We start from the raw sequence: 15,114 nt of genomic DNA on the forward strand, positions 1-15,114 counted from the left end.
CAAATTCAGGTGCCTACAAGATCCAGGAAATATAAGGTTCAGGCATCATGGATGATTTGAAGGTTTTTAAGTGTTGTGACTCTTAYAGCTCATCTTGATACGACATCAAAGTCCTTGCTCCCGTATGCAATCCTGTAAATCCAGTTTATGATAGGCAATTAGGTTTTGTTTGAACACCACCATAAGTCGTTCTCAGAAATAATTTAATGTAATTTTGAGGTCTGTAGGTAGATGCAGCCTATGATAAATATGATGTTATCAGGTCACAATGATATTTAATCTTGTGGCCYTGGTGAAGACAGCAGCTGTGAGGGAGAGTTACCAATATGAACATACCTGCCAACATCTCTGAGTCAAACAAGCATTCTTCCCAGCTTGTGGTATCTTCCACAGATGTTTCCATATGTCCTGCATAATATTTTCTTTTTTTGAAATTAAGAGCATCGTTGTAGTTATATGATAATGTAAAAAAACTAGCTCTGGCTTCAAAAAAGAATTCAGTGATGCAGACTGGAARCTCAATTTTACATTTTATATTTTACTATTGGACAGTAATACTGCATGACAGACTGAGAATATTTGATAAATAGCACTTAAGATTTGATCTTTCTTCTCTGGTAGTGAGTAACTATATAACATTGATGACCTGCGTGAATTGCCTGTCCATAATATTGGATTCCTGAAATGTCTGGAAGAAAGAAAAGATATTTTTACATATCTCCTCACTGGATGTCAATTTTGCTTCCTCTTGAATTTTCATGGGAACGAAAAAARGTATTCAGTCAGTTTGCTTCCACAGAGCGGACTGTTAATCCATTCTAGAATACATTATTAGAGGAGAAAAGTAAAGCTAGTCTGTATTTCAAAAAATGTTGCAATTAGGAGTCAAGCCAAACTCTTAAAAACTAGAAAAAATATTCTTGCTTCATGCCTTGGAAATTTATTCTCTTGGCATGTTCGTAGATGTGGTTTTAGGAACTTATAAAATGCTACGTTAAATATTTAAACCTACACACACACCTTCCACAGTTTTTTGGAAAAAGGCAGTGGTAAAGAGTAGGATATTTTTGTGGCAGAGGTGACATTGTTTGCAACTCTTTGAAGAAAAGAGGGTGAAATAGAACAAGTAGTTGAAATGTTAGGCACCGTCTTCTGAGTATTTGGCCTTCAGAAGGCATTCCYATTTGCTTGAGCGAGCTCTGCGTCTCTAGCTTGCAGAGCAGTCTTGAACTGTGATGATTATACAAATGAGCAGTGACATTATTAGAGTAGCAACAGTCAAGATTGGTCACTACCACTTTGAATTTACATCTATGCCTTGATTTTTGAGAGCTAAACAAGAAAAAGGTAGAACCACAATATTCTCTTTTGTTAGATCAGGCAGTAACTTCCAAAAGCTTGTGCTTGACCAGGCAACCAACTGATAAAAACTGAAGTAACAACCTAACTGCCTGAGGCGCAAATTGCTGAAGGCTGGAAAAAAATACTTGGAAAGTATCTTTATATGCTTCCACTATTCTTATGGGGATATTCCCCTATTTAATATTTGCCGTTGCTGGAGACAGGATGCTAATCTAGATAGTCCTGTGGTACGAACCAGTATGGCCATCTGAAGCTCTTGAATCTGAGGGGTCTCCTTTTCCATTTAAAGATGATGATTCTCCAAATTAYGTATTTAAATGTGAAGATGTGAAGGCATCCTCTTTTTTTTAAGTTTGGACCGTAAGCTTGTGCAAGCAGTACCTTGTCTTTTTTTTCTATGTTTGTATAGTGCTAACACAATATAATCCTATTCTCTGCTAGATACTGGATTAAATGCATGAGATGTCTTTAAGTTATTCTTTTTATAAATGTTTGCAGGGTCAATGTGTGAAGTGCTCTATTTAATATGGTTTTGAATGCAGAAGTAATCACAACCATCACTTTCAAGAATATGCACTTATTGAGCTCTTGTGGATAGAAATACCTCTTAGAGAATAGGAATTGAGTCATTATTGTGTCTTGCCTTGAATTATGAATAAATTCGCTGTACAATATTATTAGTAATGCTTAAGACAAATGCACTGGTCCAGTCAGTGACTTCACACACAGCGAGTTCTGTCTTCTCCCAATACAATTTAGCTAAAAGAACTATAAATCTAATCTTCTTTAAGTCCTTCATGTTAAATTATCTGTTGCTTTTATGAACTTTATTACCAGAGAGGAGTAGAAGCTTATGCAGTGAAATCTCAACAGCTTTAATGATGGCCTGAATATCTCCTTTTTTTACCTTTCATTGCACCACTGCACAAGTAAACTATAATGCTCTCTTCAACTTATAATTCTTCCAGCTCAGTCAAATTACTATGAAATTATTAATAGTATTATGGCAATTGGTCCATATAATAGACGTGTAATAATATATTTTGTGTTATTAATCTCTTGTTTTTTACATTTCTTGTGTCTACATTTTAAGTAATGAATGTAAAGACTCATGTTAGACCTTAGCCTGATGATCAAAGAGTCTGCCTGCTGCAGAACTGGGAATGGCTTGAGGGGTGGGAGCAATAGGCAGTTACCTATAATTTGTTATGGCATTTTTTTATCCTCGGTTGTCAAGAAAGTTCTTAGAGTACAAGAAGTGTTGCTGAGGAATTAATAGGTTGTGCTTGATCTCCCTGAAGTAGTTACACATGCTAAAAAAGGTGAGTTAGGCCGTATTCTCAGGCAGCAGCTTATGTTCCAGTCATGCAGAATATCAAGTGCCTGCTTAACTAGACTCTCATATGCTCTTCTGTTGATTTCAGGAGGTTCATTCACATAAATTAAATTATTCAGAAGCTAAAAGGTTTGCAGGAGCTTGAGTCTTTCTGAGCAGTATATTTTTYTGGAAGTACTGGGTGCTCAGGTATATTTACAGTGGGCTCTCATCTTCTAATGAACTTACGAAAACATGAAAAATYCATACTTGCAATTATATATATGAAAATATGAATGTTTATGTATTAAGCCTCTGAATGGATTCCATAAAAAAGAACACTACTTCAAATAAAAAGTGGCAGGGGTCAAATTTAGCTCAGTTGGTTAGAGCGTGGTGCTGCTAATGCCAAGGTCATGGGTTCAATCCCCATATGGGGCTATGCTGAGGGTTGGATTAGATGATCTCCGAGGTCCCTTCCAACCTTACYATTCTATGATTCTATGAAATAAAGCTTATTCCATAAAAATTTCCATGTAGATAGAAAAGAGATATACCTGGTAAGAATGGTCCATGAAAGGAAGCATCATGGGAAGAACATGGAAAATACATATTTTTTTCTGTAAGCCTATGTTTGTCAAAAAGCGTAGGATCTTAGCAAATACTTCACAGAAAAGAAAAAAAAAGAAAGGTAATATATAAACAAACACTATGGAAAATGATTGATCTAGAATGCCTCCCTTTTTCCTTTCTCTCCCTCTGAGGTTGCATCATGATGAAAAGAGGGGATTAAAATCAGCCTCTTTAAATCCAAAAAATGATTAGGAGATGATTAAAAGCACATTATATCCCTTAAAGAGAATATTTCCTCCTTCTGAAAGGATTTTCAGGAGAGAACAGGAGGAAAGGAGAGAAGAAAGGAGATAATTCTAATTTTAGTTATGTGTAGATAGTAGTATCTGTGGAATTTTCCATTTGTTCTCCCTGTCTATCTTGCATTGATGACTCAGTGCAGTCATGAAGATGGGTCTATTTCTAGTAAGGATTTTGGGGACAGAAGCAGCTATGACTCTTTTGATTGGAGAACAGATATAGGTACTATGMACAGTGAGAGTCAATCTAGACAGTTGTAAGAAAGTAGTGAAAGCAGGGGAATGTCATTGGAGCTCTCCTAGGCAAATCAAAAGTCTTTCTGTCTCTCTGTCGCTTTTTTTTTATCCTCCGAAAAAAGGAAGGAGGAAAAAGTCGAGGTGGAGTAATTTCTAAAGCTGAAGTTCTCCCAGCCTGCACAAATTGACCAGTTTTACTTGTATTGAAAGCTTATTCCCAGTGCACTCTCGTATGACTTCAGGAATCTTAAGGAACTGATCCTTCACGCCTTGGCCARTATGAATAAATACTGGACAACTATAGGAGTATGGATGGGGTCAAGGGCTCTTGTGAAGAGGGAGGTAAAAGTGCTGTTTTTGTGACATGGCATATAGCTTCAAAATAAAACTGAATTTCCTAGAAAAGAAGGGGTGCAAACATAGTCACTTGAATTCCATGCAAGGAACCTGACAGGAAACTGGAGAGGCTTCATTCTTGCTTCTGCTTTTCTAACTGTTCTTGAAAGGGAGAGAAACTGCCGTGATCTGCCACATTGCTGTAAAGTAGCAGAAAGCGCTAAGAGTAGTGCAAAAGTAGAAATGTAGTCAGAAAGCTATAAAATGCAGCAAGGACTGTTACTAAAAGTTGTCTGCAGCCCGCAAATACTGTGCAAGAAATGAGATCTGTACCAGAGATCCATGGCTTTATTTTGGATCTATCTATCTATCTATCTATCTATTTATTATCTGTATTTTTACTTTTACTTGCATTTGCCTAAACCCCTCAAAAAACTGAATTTCCAATTCTAGAGTTCCATTAAAATCTTTCTTTTTTAGGTATTGCAGAGTACGGTGGCCATGGTGTTAGTATTGATAACAACCACTTTCTGAGGAATCTGGGAAGTCAGTGAAGAAAGAATGCTCGGGGATGTTTGTGTCAGGGCAATGAAAGTGAATKACATACATTTCTTAGGTATATTTGACCAGCACCGTTATCAGATGTTCATAAATTTCTAGCACACCACTGTGAAGTACTGTTGCCATCTCCATTGACATATTTTGGGGACTAGCTCAAGGTACTGTGGGAGAATTTAAGATGAAATAGATTTAAATGACTAAAACRGTAGGAGGATGGACTAGGACATCTATAGGTGGCCCTATAAATCTGTCTTTAARTAGAAAAATCTGGTGAATCTAATTCACTTCCATTGCCATTTAACTACATTTGGTGTCCCTGACCAACAGTGTGAGCTGYGCAAGAATCAGACCCTTGATCTTTTCTCTATTGCTGTTGTGCTTCAAGCATCTCTTCATTTATAGGCAACCTGAGCACTTTCACTAGGGCAGCACCATGTATGAACTATTGGCTACTGTCCAACCTGTAAAACACTTGCTTATTATGGAGTCCCGTTGAAATGAAATATCTGCTCGGTGAAACAGAGCTCTGCTCTTATAAACGTTGCACAGAGTAGAGAGRCCCAAAACCAGCTTTTAATTTTTTGTGGAATGATTCCTCTAGTTCTTTTGATCAGTTCATTAATGGTGATGAGATGAAGTACAGTTCTGGTTAGCAGGATTGCTATTTAGTTTGAAAAGATCTTGTAAACCATAGGACAGTGCTGTAGAATCTGTAAAATAAATAGCTGACCTATATTTTTTCAGATACTGTGTTAAAATTCACTGGTATAATTGAAATAGTCGTCAGCCCTGCTGGCAGCCTTCTTAGATTGCAATACGAATCTGCTAATACTGTTTAAGAATTCAAACWTGGCTGATTATGGCTTTGTTTTGCCTACTAAGCCATTTTCTGAAATGCAAAATAGGGTATTTAAATTAATTTAGCACTCAGATTGGAGAAGAGAATATTCAAATCTGTTTCTCAGAGCTATAACTCAGAGTAAGAGACCAATCCTGCAGTGTAATTGAGGTATCTTGCTACATATGACTGATACGCAGTGCAGTCTGCAATTACCTGACAGCTATTCATTTGAGGTATGCTGGATAAAAGTAGCTTTTGGATTTGGTGGYTGCATGCCCTAGATGAACTACTACTAGCAAACAGTATTGTGAGTGCACTCTTCATTTCTTAAAAGTCTTTAACATTGAGGACAGATGATGAGGAACAGATACAGCTTATTTGGAAGGTGCTTCGTAGATCCTTCAGTAGAGATTAAGTTCAAAGCTGGGCGGTTGAGAGTAACTCAAAATGATATTTATTACAATAACTGGTTTTAAATCAAGAATGAAACATCTGGCATCTCCCCTGGCRGAGAGTGGCTCCGATGGACATCACTAAAAATCATTTGAATTAAAAATGGTGGAGTTAGAGGATGTACAGGGATGAAAAATGTCAACTTAACAAATTCAGGATTCATTCCTAGGTACTGCATGGATTTACAGAAATAGCAAATAATATAGGAGTATTATCTTTTGATATTTTATTTTTCAGTTTGATGGGCCAAATATTCATTCTTGTGTCTCAAAAGAAAACCTCTTGGTTCAGTTTTGTGGCCTAAGAATTTCTGTTGCTTCAAAAACCACTGGTCGAAATTTTTTCCCTAATAATTGAAGCCAATAGAGGCTTGCTCCCAGGAGTGAAGTTTCTTTCTTTTTCCTCTCTAATTGCAAGCACCAACAAAAAAATGTAGTAGGACACTAACAATAGAATAAATAGCTGACCTGATGGAGCATGCTTGGGCTGCAGCCAGGAATCTCATCAGCAGAGAACTCTCTCCTTTGGGAAATGGTTCTTTCTCTTGCCTTTGTAGTCCTGTAGTAATCTATTTAAAAGTAAGAGATTTCATTTGTTTTTTCTGTGTTTTAAACCAAGCCTTAGTTTTTATAGCATTTTCTCATCAARCTCCAACAAAGTGCAATAAGGAAGAGTGGCCTGGTAGGTTATGGCTCTTTTGAGAACAGGAGAGAGTAATACTATTTGTGAATTATGGATTATTATTTATGTGACTCATTGGTTTTGCTTTTTCTTATATCAGTATAAATCCAGGAACGAGTGTCATGAATTTATTTGGCTTAGATCACTCTGAGTGAGACTGATATCATAGCTCACTTTTGCAAAATGTGTTATATCTCAGACAGCGTGTAGAGAACACACATGGCCAGGAATTTGGTGCTTGCATGATCTCCAGGGTACAAAGATCCAAACTCTGAACTATTACTTTAATGTAGAATCAGCAGATTAATTATCTGGATAATCAAAGTGRATGCCTACAACTGCTGTTTGCTAAGGATTTCATCTGGTGGTCAGGAGCAGAGGAAGTGCTAGCTAAATAAAAGCAGGCTCCAAACGGTTGGAGACTGATGTTGACCCTGCATTAAAGAAAGCTAACAGCTGTGCAAGGAACCAGAGGTTCTTCCAAGGACAACCCTCCCTAGGGCTCCTATGGTGACTGGGGTACAGGAGGGACTGATGTGGACTGGCAGAAAGTGAAGGAAGTCTGTTTCAAGTGATCTAAATATAAAACACGGTAGTAAGCTCAGTACACAAGTTGTGGACTAAAGCTTTACATCGGCTAACCACTGAATTTGTCAGATGTTGAACTTAGAGCATGTGTTTCTTACTGACTCTTCTGTTAGATTAAAGATGTTTGGTGGATTAAATTTAGTTATGTGTATTTTGTTGCTTTTYGGTACATAGATGAATAACTTGCACAGCACAGGGCTGATTCTTGAAGAAAAAAATGTGGTGTTTCTAGGAATGAAATATGACAGACGTTGAAGTTGCTTTTCTGATCTTGCAGAGAAGGTCACAGCTCCTTTTCTGTCTGGAATTGCTATTTGGGTAATGACATTCACTTGTCATGGTTTAACACTTTGGATTAAAGAAAAATTTGTGTCAGTAGATGTCAGATTCCTAAATTTAAATTGGGAAACTGGCTTCTTCTGCTGAGGAAGTCATTCAAACGGCTTGTCATTTGGTAGGTGGCTTTACGTAACTGTTCCAACTCCAGAGTTCCTGTGAAGCAGGCAAGCTTTTACATAGTCACCAGGTTTACAGAAAACTTTGAGTGCTGTAACCACTGTCTTCAGAAAAAGGGGAAAAAAGAGAATCAGTCTAAAAATAAATAAAAGTTTTCTGCTACGAAGTGAAAATGATTTGGAATGCATTTCCTCAGATGTTCACAAAAGTCACATCTGCAGTCACCAGAATAGTGCTGCCCATGAGCTACTTCTATTTCTTATATTAGTTTATGTGTATAAATATATTTATTGTCATTGTCTTTTTAGGTGATCCTGATCCTTACCAAGTATTATCATACCGACATGGGAAAAGTGCTGGAAAGCTCATTGTGGAGGTAGGTTCTCTGCTTTTTCTTATGTCTTGCTTTTTTAATGTCCCTGTTGCCTGAATGGATCTGTTTCTTTTCCCTTTTGAGACTGCTCCTGAGCTGCGCTGATAGCTTATTGGTGCTAATGTAGCAAGGTTAGCCTGATTCTCATCAATTCTTGCTCTTTTTCTTCCTTAGATGAGCTACAGTTGAATAAGAAAGATCTTGAAAAGAGATTTAATGTTTTATGCTGTAGAAACACACAGTAATAGAGCACGAAGTATCTTTCTGATCCCACGTTACAGGAAGCTGTTTCCTTTCTTTTACTTGGAATTTTTTCATTGAAAGTTACTTAAAGACTTTGAAATATTAACTGTGTTGGGCTGTGTCTGTTGGGAGTTTTTGCTGCTGTTGTGTTCTATATTGAAGTTAGTAAATAATCCTGATCTGGAAGGAGTCRTGATTTTCTGGATGAAATACAATGCCAGTGCAGGTTATATTTTGTCTTATGATAACTGGGAACATGCAGTAATTCAAATCAGATTTTGAAATTGTTTTTCATTTCCTCAGGATTCATGAATAAGGATATCAATATGCTATGGCCTGTGTGTATACAAATTGCATGCTTAGATGTCTATCAGCACAAAAACAGAGCTGATGTAAGCCTATGTTATACTGGTTCAGTGTCATGGATCAGGATGAATGTTTTCCCATCACATTCTTTTTCTACACAAATATACATATTTTAAGCTTGTCAATAGGAGACATATTACTATAATTACTATCTGCTGTTGGCCTGTTGAGAACGTCATGTTTTTCAAGGTAAATGATTAAAAGACACCTAGTTTGCAAAGATGTCTGTGCTTGAATGCATACAGAATTATATATGTGAACCTATTTGAAGTTGTTTTACGTGCTTCAGTATTGAATGACAGTTTGAAAATCAGACACCTAAAATCTTTGTCCTTTGATGTGTTCATTTTGTTTTGCTAGATAGACTTTGTGTGCTCTAATTTTCTGTATATCTGTATAAATCTTCCTCCACAAACTTTTGCTAGACCTAGTATGTATGCTTTAAACGTGAAAATATTTCATGAATATCAGTGCTGTTGCTCTGATGTTCGTTATGCCAGTTTTACTTGGTTATCTGTAGCAGTAGAAGTATTCTTGAAACGTTCTGCCTCAGCATCTAAATAGTCAGCACCTAAATTTAATGAGTCTGTGTAAATTTATTATGTAGCACATAAGCTTCGGGTCTAGAAACAAATGGGTTGTATGATGTCTCGTGGCCTAGATACTTGTGACCTCCATAGTTTCCCCAAAGCTTGTAAGGGGATCCAGGGGATCAGCTGTACATGCCAGAACTTACGCAGAGACCGCCCGAGAGAAGGGGCGGGTGGCAGAACGGGGAGTGAGAGACGGCTGTGCCCGGGACGCGCTGCACAGCTGCCTGGTTCCTTGCGTTCCCTTGGGCTTGTTGGGCTTCGCATAGCACCGGCGTATCTTTGCAGTACCTTGTGCTGCTGTAGCAACCTGTGGTTGCTACAGCCTAGCCAAGTAGAGCGCTTCATGCAGCTCAAGGATATTTTTGAATAAAAAACGTTGAGGGGTTATGTGTGAGAGAGACCAGTATCAAATGCAATGCTTAGTACTGGCTCAGATCGGCCTTTAGGGCTATGACAGTTCGTTTGTAATTTTCCTTTAAACTTACAGGATGGGAAGATAATTGCACATTTGTTTCTACTTTAAGTTTTGCCCAACATCTTGTGCAAAGAAGACAACCAAATGGAAATTTGGATACTCTCATAATTGCGGAAGCACACATTGCCTTCCTGTTATATGCTCCTGGCCTGTACAGCATATGCAATGTGTTACAAGTTTTGCTAACCACACTTCAATATAATCCCTCATAGAAATGTTTTAAGCTTACGCAGTTGGACTCTGTTCTTTCAAAATGAACATAAAACAGGCTTTGGATAATATTGCTTTCTTTTGAGAATGTAAACACTTTAAGCAAGGTCATTCAGACCTTGCTGACAGCTGGTGTGAATAAGAACTAATGTGAACTGCATTTGAATAAAATTGGTGCTAGTGTGTGTGCATAGGAAAACAAGGCTCTTTTACTCACAGATAATAGATTTACCAGGTGCTTTGGCTGTTTAGAAAATGAGGATGAAAAACTTGGAAAAAAAAMCCCAAATGCTTAAAAGCACTTGGACCAGGGGTTGTTCTTGCTCCATGCCGAGGTATCTTCTGCTTCCTCCGTCTTCCTCCATTCCTAATTAAAAGCTGCACGTGCAGTTGTTGAATTGGAGGAGGCCTCTCTCTGCATGGTGCTTAGAAGGATTGGTGGTGAGCAGGTAGGGAAGCTGCATGGGTCTGGGTAAAATAATTCGGTGTAATTTGGTGAAGATGCACCAAAAGATGTATTTGTTATGAAGCCATGTTGTTTTGCTCACATTGGCAGCACGCCCGGAAGATAAAATGCATATTTTATTTTTTCTGACTTATTCTTTCTTTTTTGCACTCCTCATTTGCATCGGAACGAATACACAATAAAACAGATGCGGAAAATTTTATGGGAGAGTTTGTCAGCAGATGAAAGGCATGAATCTCTGCGAGGTTTCTGTGCCCTGACGGGAATGGATGCTGTCCTGCTACTTCCTGAATGAGTCCAATGTTTTCCTCTTCCTCACTTGCCTGCTCTCTAAATGAGCATAAACATGCTTTATAACCCAATCTATGTCCACCAGGTTAATTTTTCGGTGTTGTTATTCTCCTGCTTTTATTTTGCCAATCAAGAAGTATTACCACAGCGTGGCACTTATTTATATATTTATTTATTTATAAGCTTTTGCTTCTTGAAAAGCCATCTTTCCTTTCTTCCTCTGAAATGTTTCCTCTTCATCTCTCTCTCTCTTTTTCTCCCATCACTCAAATTAGTTATTTTTCCCCTGCCTTTCCTGGCTTAGTGGAGCAAGGGATGAGAAGGGAGAGGTGGCTCGCTGGTCGGACGATGGCTAGTTGTGCTGCAGGGCCTTGGAGTTGCAGCCCTGCCTTAGAGAGTGTTGGGGTGGAGCGGTGCAGAAAAACAGCAGTTTGTGGTAAAGTTACAACACTGGRATGGGGGTTCATACAAAGCCAGATTTTGCAGATAGATCTAGGTAGTGATCTGTGCCTTTATAGAGCTTTTTAAATTTATGTAAGTAATTTAAGCCTGCCCACATGGGCAAGGGTACAGAGTTGGGAAACCTAAGTTTTAATTACCTTGGAATCTTACCATTGTCTAATAAACACCGAAAATGGTGCGAGATAGTGACCRTGTTAGCAACCTTTCACTAGTAGCAGTCATTTCTGGTTCCACTGAAGAGTTGGAGGTATAAGTGRAAGTGTGCAAGTAGTTAGGAAATGCCAATGCGTGTTTGTGTAGTGAGCTCCTTCTGATACTTTGTTAATGTAGTTAACAAATTAGTTAAGGAGTTGTTAAGGTAAGGGTAAAAAAAGTGCCTGTTCGCATACATTTATGGACCAGTTTGTGCATAAATACTTCGTTGCACATATTTTACCRGCTCAGCTGCCTGCATACATTGTATGCATGCAGGTTTAGATAAATGTATATGAACCTTAGAATCRAATATTCTAGCTCTGAATTGGTAGCTTCTAAGAAATTAATACTAATACTTATCTACAGATCTGTGTTAATTAATCATAATAATATGTCTTGGAAATAGGTAAATATTATTATCACCATCTTATAAATGGGATAAATGAGATGTTAAATGATTGCTGAATCCAATAACTCGGTACTGTACAGCCATGGAAATGACTTCCAGCCCTGTGCTTGYGCTGGCTGAGAGTCCTGTTTCTGACATGAATGCAGCCTTTCCCTTCTTAACTTGATCTAGGCAATAAATAATAGATGCTGCTGCTGATTGCTAATAAAGTTTTGATTGCCTATTATCAAGTTGTAATGATAGGGTAGTGCTGASGCCACTTGCTGTGTAATTGCCGTTGTTCCCGATGGCATCCCCGTGTTGCTGCAGCTTTGCCACAGCAAAACAAGCTGCATTATTTTCTGTTAACTCCTCTCAGCACTGCATGCCGAGCCCTAGGTAGGCCAGTTTCCGGAGATGTCGGGATACTCTCCTATATCCCACATGCTGTCAGTGAGTAACGGCTGAATGAAGGAGCAGACTGCTTGGCCTACTTGAATGTGGTTGAATATACTACCTGAATATAGTGAGACTCCTTATTCCAAAGGCAGCCCAGAGAGGCAGGGAAATTGCCATGCTGGGCTGGGAACCTGGGAGATCCSAGGACAGTGCTGGGCAGCTCGAGGTGAGAGCGCGCGCGTGTGTCTCACTGCCAGCGTGGGACGTGGCAGATCTCGGTGAGTCAGAAAACTCCCTTGCTTTGGAGGCACAGCTGCTTGTATTTGCATCCACAAAAAGCCACGGATTCTGGGCAGGACCCAGTTGTGTCAACCCCTTGACTGTCAGTAGTGATCAATGCACAGTGACTGCGGTGGTGCTTTGGACGTTTACAGAAAGGTGTATGCCTACACTAAGGTTGAAATTCAGACCGTAAAGAGCAGAAGATTCTTAAAGTCTGTGCAATGAATGAAATAATGCTCAGGAAAGCAAGATTTCCAACTGCTCCTGCCCCGTGTGACTCACAGCGAGTGAAAAAAGAGTATGGGCATTTGCTTYCAAAGTGTTTGAGTTTATGGGTGAAAATTAATTTGGAAAGCAAAGCAAAAAGACTAATASAGTCTGGTGCCCAGTGAAATACTTTCTGACGGTGAAGTGCTTYCTAATAAGCGAGCAGCAGTATTTTGCAACGTCCTGCACTTCCAGATGGTCTTACATTGTGGTTCTGCTTTGAAAAGTGACTTTGTAGAAATGGCCCCAAGGGATCAAGTTACTGAGTCTGTGATTTCCATATCAAATTTGCTCTTTTTCCAAGTAAAAGCAAAAAGAAGTGGCTTTCTAATTAGTAGCCCAGCAAACTCAGCTTGGGAGCTAATGTCTAACTGTGCTGTGTCTGGCTAATGCATCATTCCYAGTAATACAGATTCTGCAATCAAAATACTGCCCACCTGTGCAATGCTTTTGTCATCCTGTTATAGCCTTGTTTACACATGTTCCACTGTGAAATGGGTTTGGGCGATAGAGTTAAAAAGGCAGTCCTACAATTACAATATYTTTTTTTATTATTGAACAACAGATCTTTATGAACTCTTTGATCATATTTCCATATTCATCTAATAGCRTTAAAAAGACTGTCATTATCTTTGCTGCAATTTCTGTCTTGCTAATGCTCTACAGTTTGTCATTATGTATCAAATAGTGCAGGAGAGCTACTATTTTAAATTTATTTGGGGTATTCAAAATTGGGTTGTGAAGCTCCTGTTAGAAACCAAATGTAGTAGATTTCCATCTACAGGTAATATTTTATTATGGTTGTTTGCTTAAAAAAAGTACATTAAAGCCTAAAGAGGAGAAGAGAACGTATCTTGACTGCCTTTGAATGTGCAAGATATTAGAGAAATGATTATTGATGCCTTTAGTAGGCAGCTGTATTGATCTGGAGCTGCARAGGGTGCTCATGGCTCTGTTACAATGTTCTTCTGTGGTGGGTACTCTACTGGACATGTGACCCATTTCTTCCCATGGCAAAGATGTAGAAATGCCTACTGTCCATAGACCCCTCTGAACAAGGTAGCCTTTAAAGGGCTGTCCATGGGGGCCTGGGCTCTCTGCATAAGGAGACCCTTTCAAATCTTGCRTTACCAGAATGTGCACAGCTCTGAACTGAAATAAAAACGTCCCATAAACAGCTTAAAGCTACCAAAGAAATCTGTCCAAAATTCTTTACCAAACAATTATCATTCATAGATGAGAGTGTTATTTCGTAACCGCTCTTCCCAGTCATTGACAGCTTGGAGCAGTGATGATGGTGGCAGCTATGTCCAATGTTTACTTGTTTCTACACTGCAGTTTGTGAATGCACAAAGAGCGGATGACATACAGATTGAGATCCATTTGGAAAGCTATGATTTATGTGTTAGGAAAAGGCTCTTGCTTGCAGTGTACTTGTGCTTACACTTGTGCTCCTGCTGGTTGCAGCACTGCTGCTGAGCGTGTTAAATGGATCTTGCCACATGGGGTTGTTATTCCTTTACAGGGTGAATTTTTTGTTTTTGTTTTTGTTTCTTCCCCTTTGCTTCTGGAGAAGATGTTAAATCATTGTGAGACTTTATTGTTGAGTCAGTGTCTTAAGAAAGTACTCGCATGTTTAAACTGCTGTGTGACTCCTGCTGCATTGGTCGAGCCCTTTGAACCTAAGAATTTCAGTTTGCTTTAATTAGAGCTGATACCTTAAAAAAATTGCATAGGCCCCGGGCTGTGTGGGAATTGGCCCATGGTGCCAGCAGGCAGGTGCTTGCTTTGAGCGGATTCCACATGGCTGGGACAGATGATAGTAGGCTATGTGATCTTTCTGCCCCAAAGCTGGTCCAGGTCAGCAGTGACGGTAAGTTCAGAAAAGCCACTTCGCTGCCTTTTCCTCAGCTGTATTGTAGAACGGTATCTTATTTCACAAGCCTCCCTGTAAGAAATTATCATCTTTTTTGCTAGCCTCAGCAGACAAGTTTAAGATGAGGAGCAGAGAAAAAATGTCCTTCTATGCATTAAGGATCTATGAGGTTTGTGAATTTTGTGGGGGGGGGGTGTTTTCTCTCCCTACCAGTGTTCTCAAAATTAGACAGGGAAGCTTGCACTGGCACTGTCCACAGTCCGACTCCTGTATGGTCAAACTGACAACAGCAATCTCAGGGCTCTCACTGTGGCGTGGTTCCTCTAGACTAAATTCGTATAAGAAATAGCTGAGCTATCATTTGTTAGCAAATCGGAAGTTCTTTGCTGCACTGGCAGCCGTTAACTCCCACTGTCTGCAGGCCAGCTCGGCAGGAGGGTGTTGGGCCCGTAACCTAGGGGCAGGTGGACTGACACTATATATATAAAGCAATGGGTTTTTTTTCCCCCACTCTACAAAACAGAGT

At 39.1% G+C, this 15,114-nt stretch overlaps 1 protein-coding gene across 4 annotated transcripts in view; it reads left to right on the plus strand.

Annotated features, from left to right (window-relative positions):
- The first annotated feature begins 8,021 nt into the window (after positions 1-8,021).
- The window catches only part of SORCS2 (sortilin related VPS10 domain containing receptor 2), a 360,885-nt gene continuing 353,792 nt past the window's right edge, over positions 8,022-15,114 (plus strand). For all 4 annotated transcript variants that reach the window (XM_085309605.1, XM_085309606.1, XM_085309607.1 and 1 more), the window contains exon 1: positions 8,022-8,078. In XM_085309605.1, coding sequence (XP_085165731.1) covers positions 8,047-8,078 — 32 coding nt within the window. In that variant the 5' untranslated portion in view covers positions 8,022-8,046. The remainder of the gene's footprint in view (positions 8,079-15,114) is intronic.

Source organism: Rhea americana, unplaced genomic scaffold (genome assembly GCF_003343005.1).
Source record: "Rhea americana isolate MKP2758 unplaced genomic scaffold, rheAme1 scaffold_30, whole genome shotgun sequence".
NCBI lineage: Eukaryota > Metazoa > Chordata > Aves > Rheiformes > Rheidae > Rhea > Rhea americana.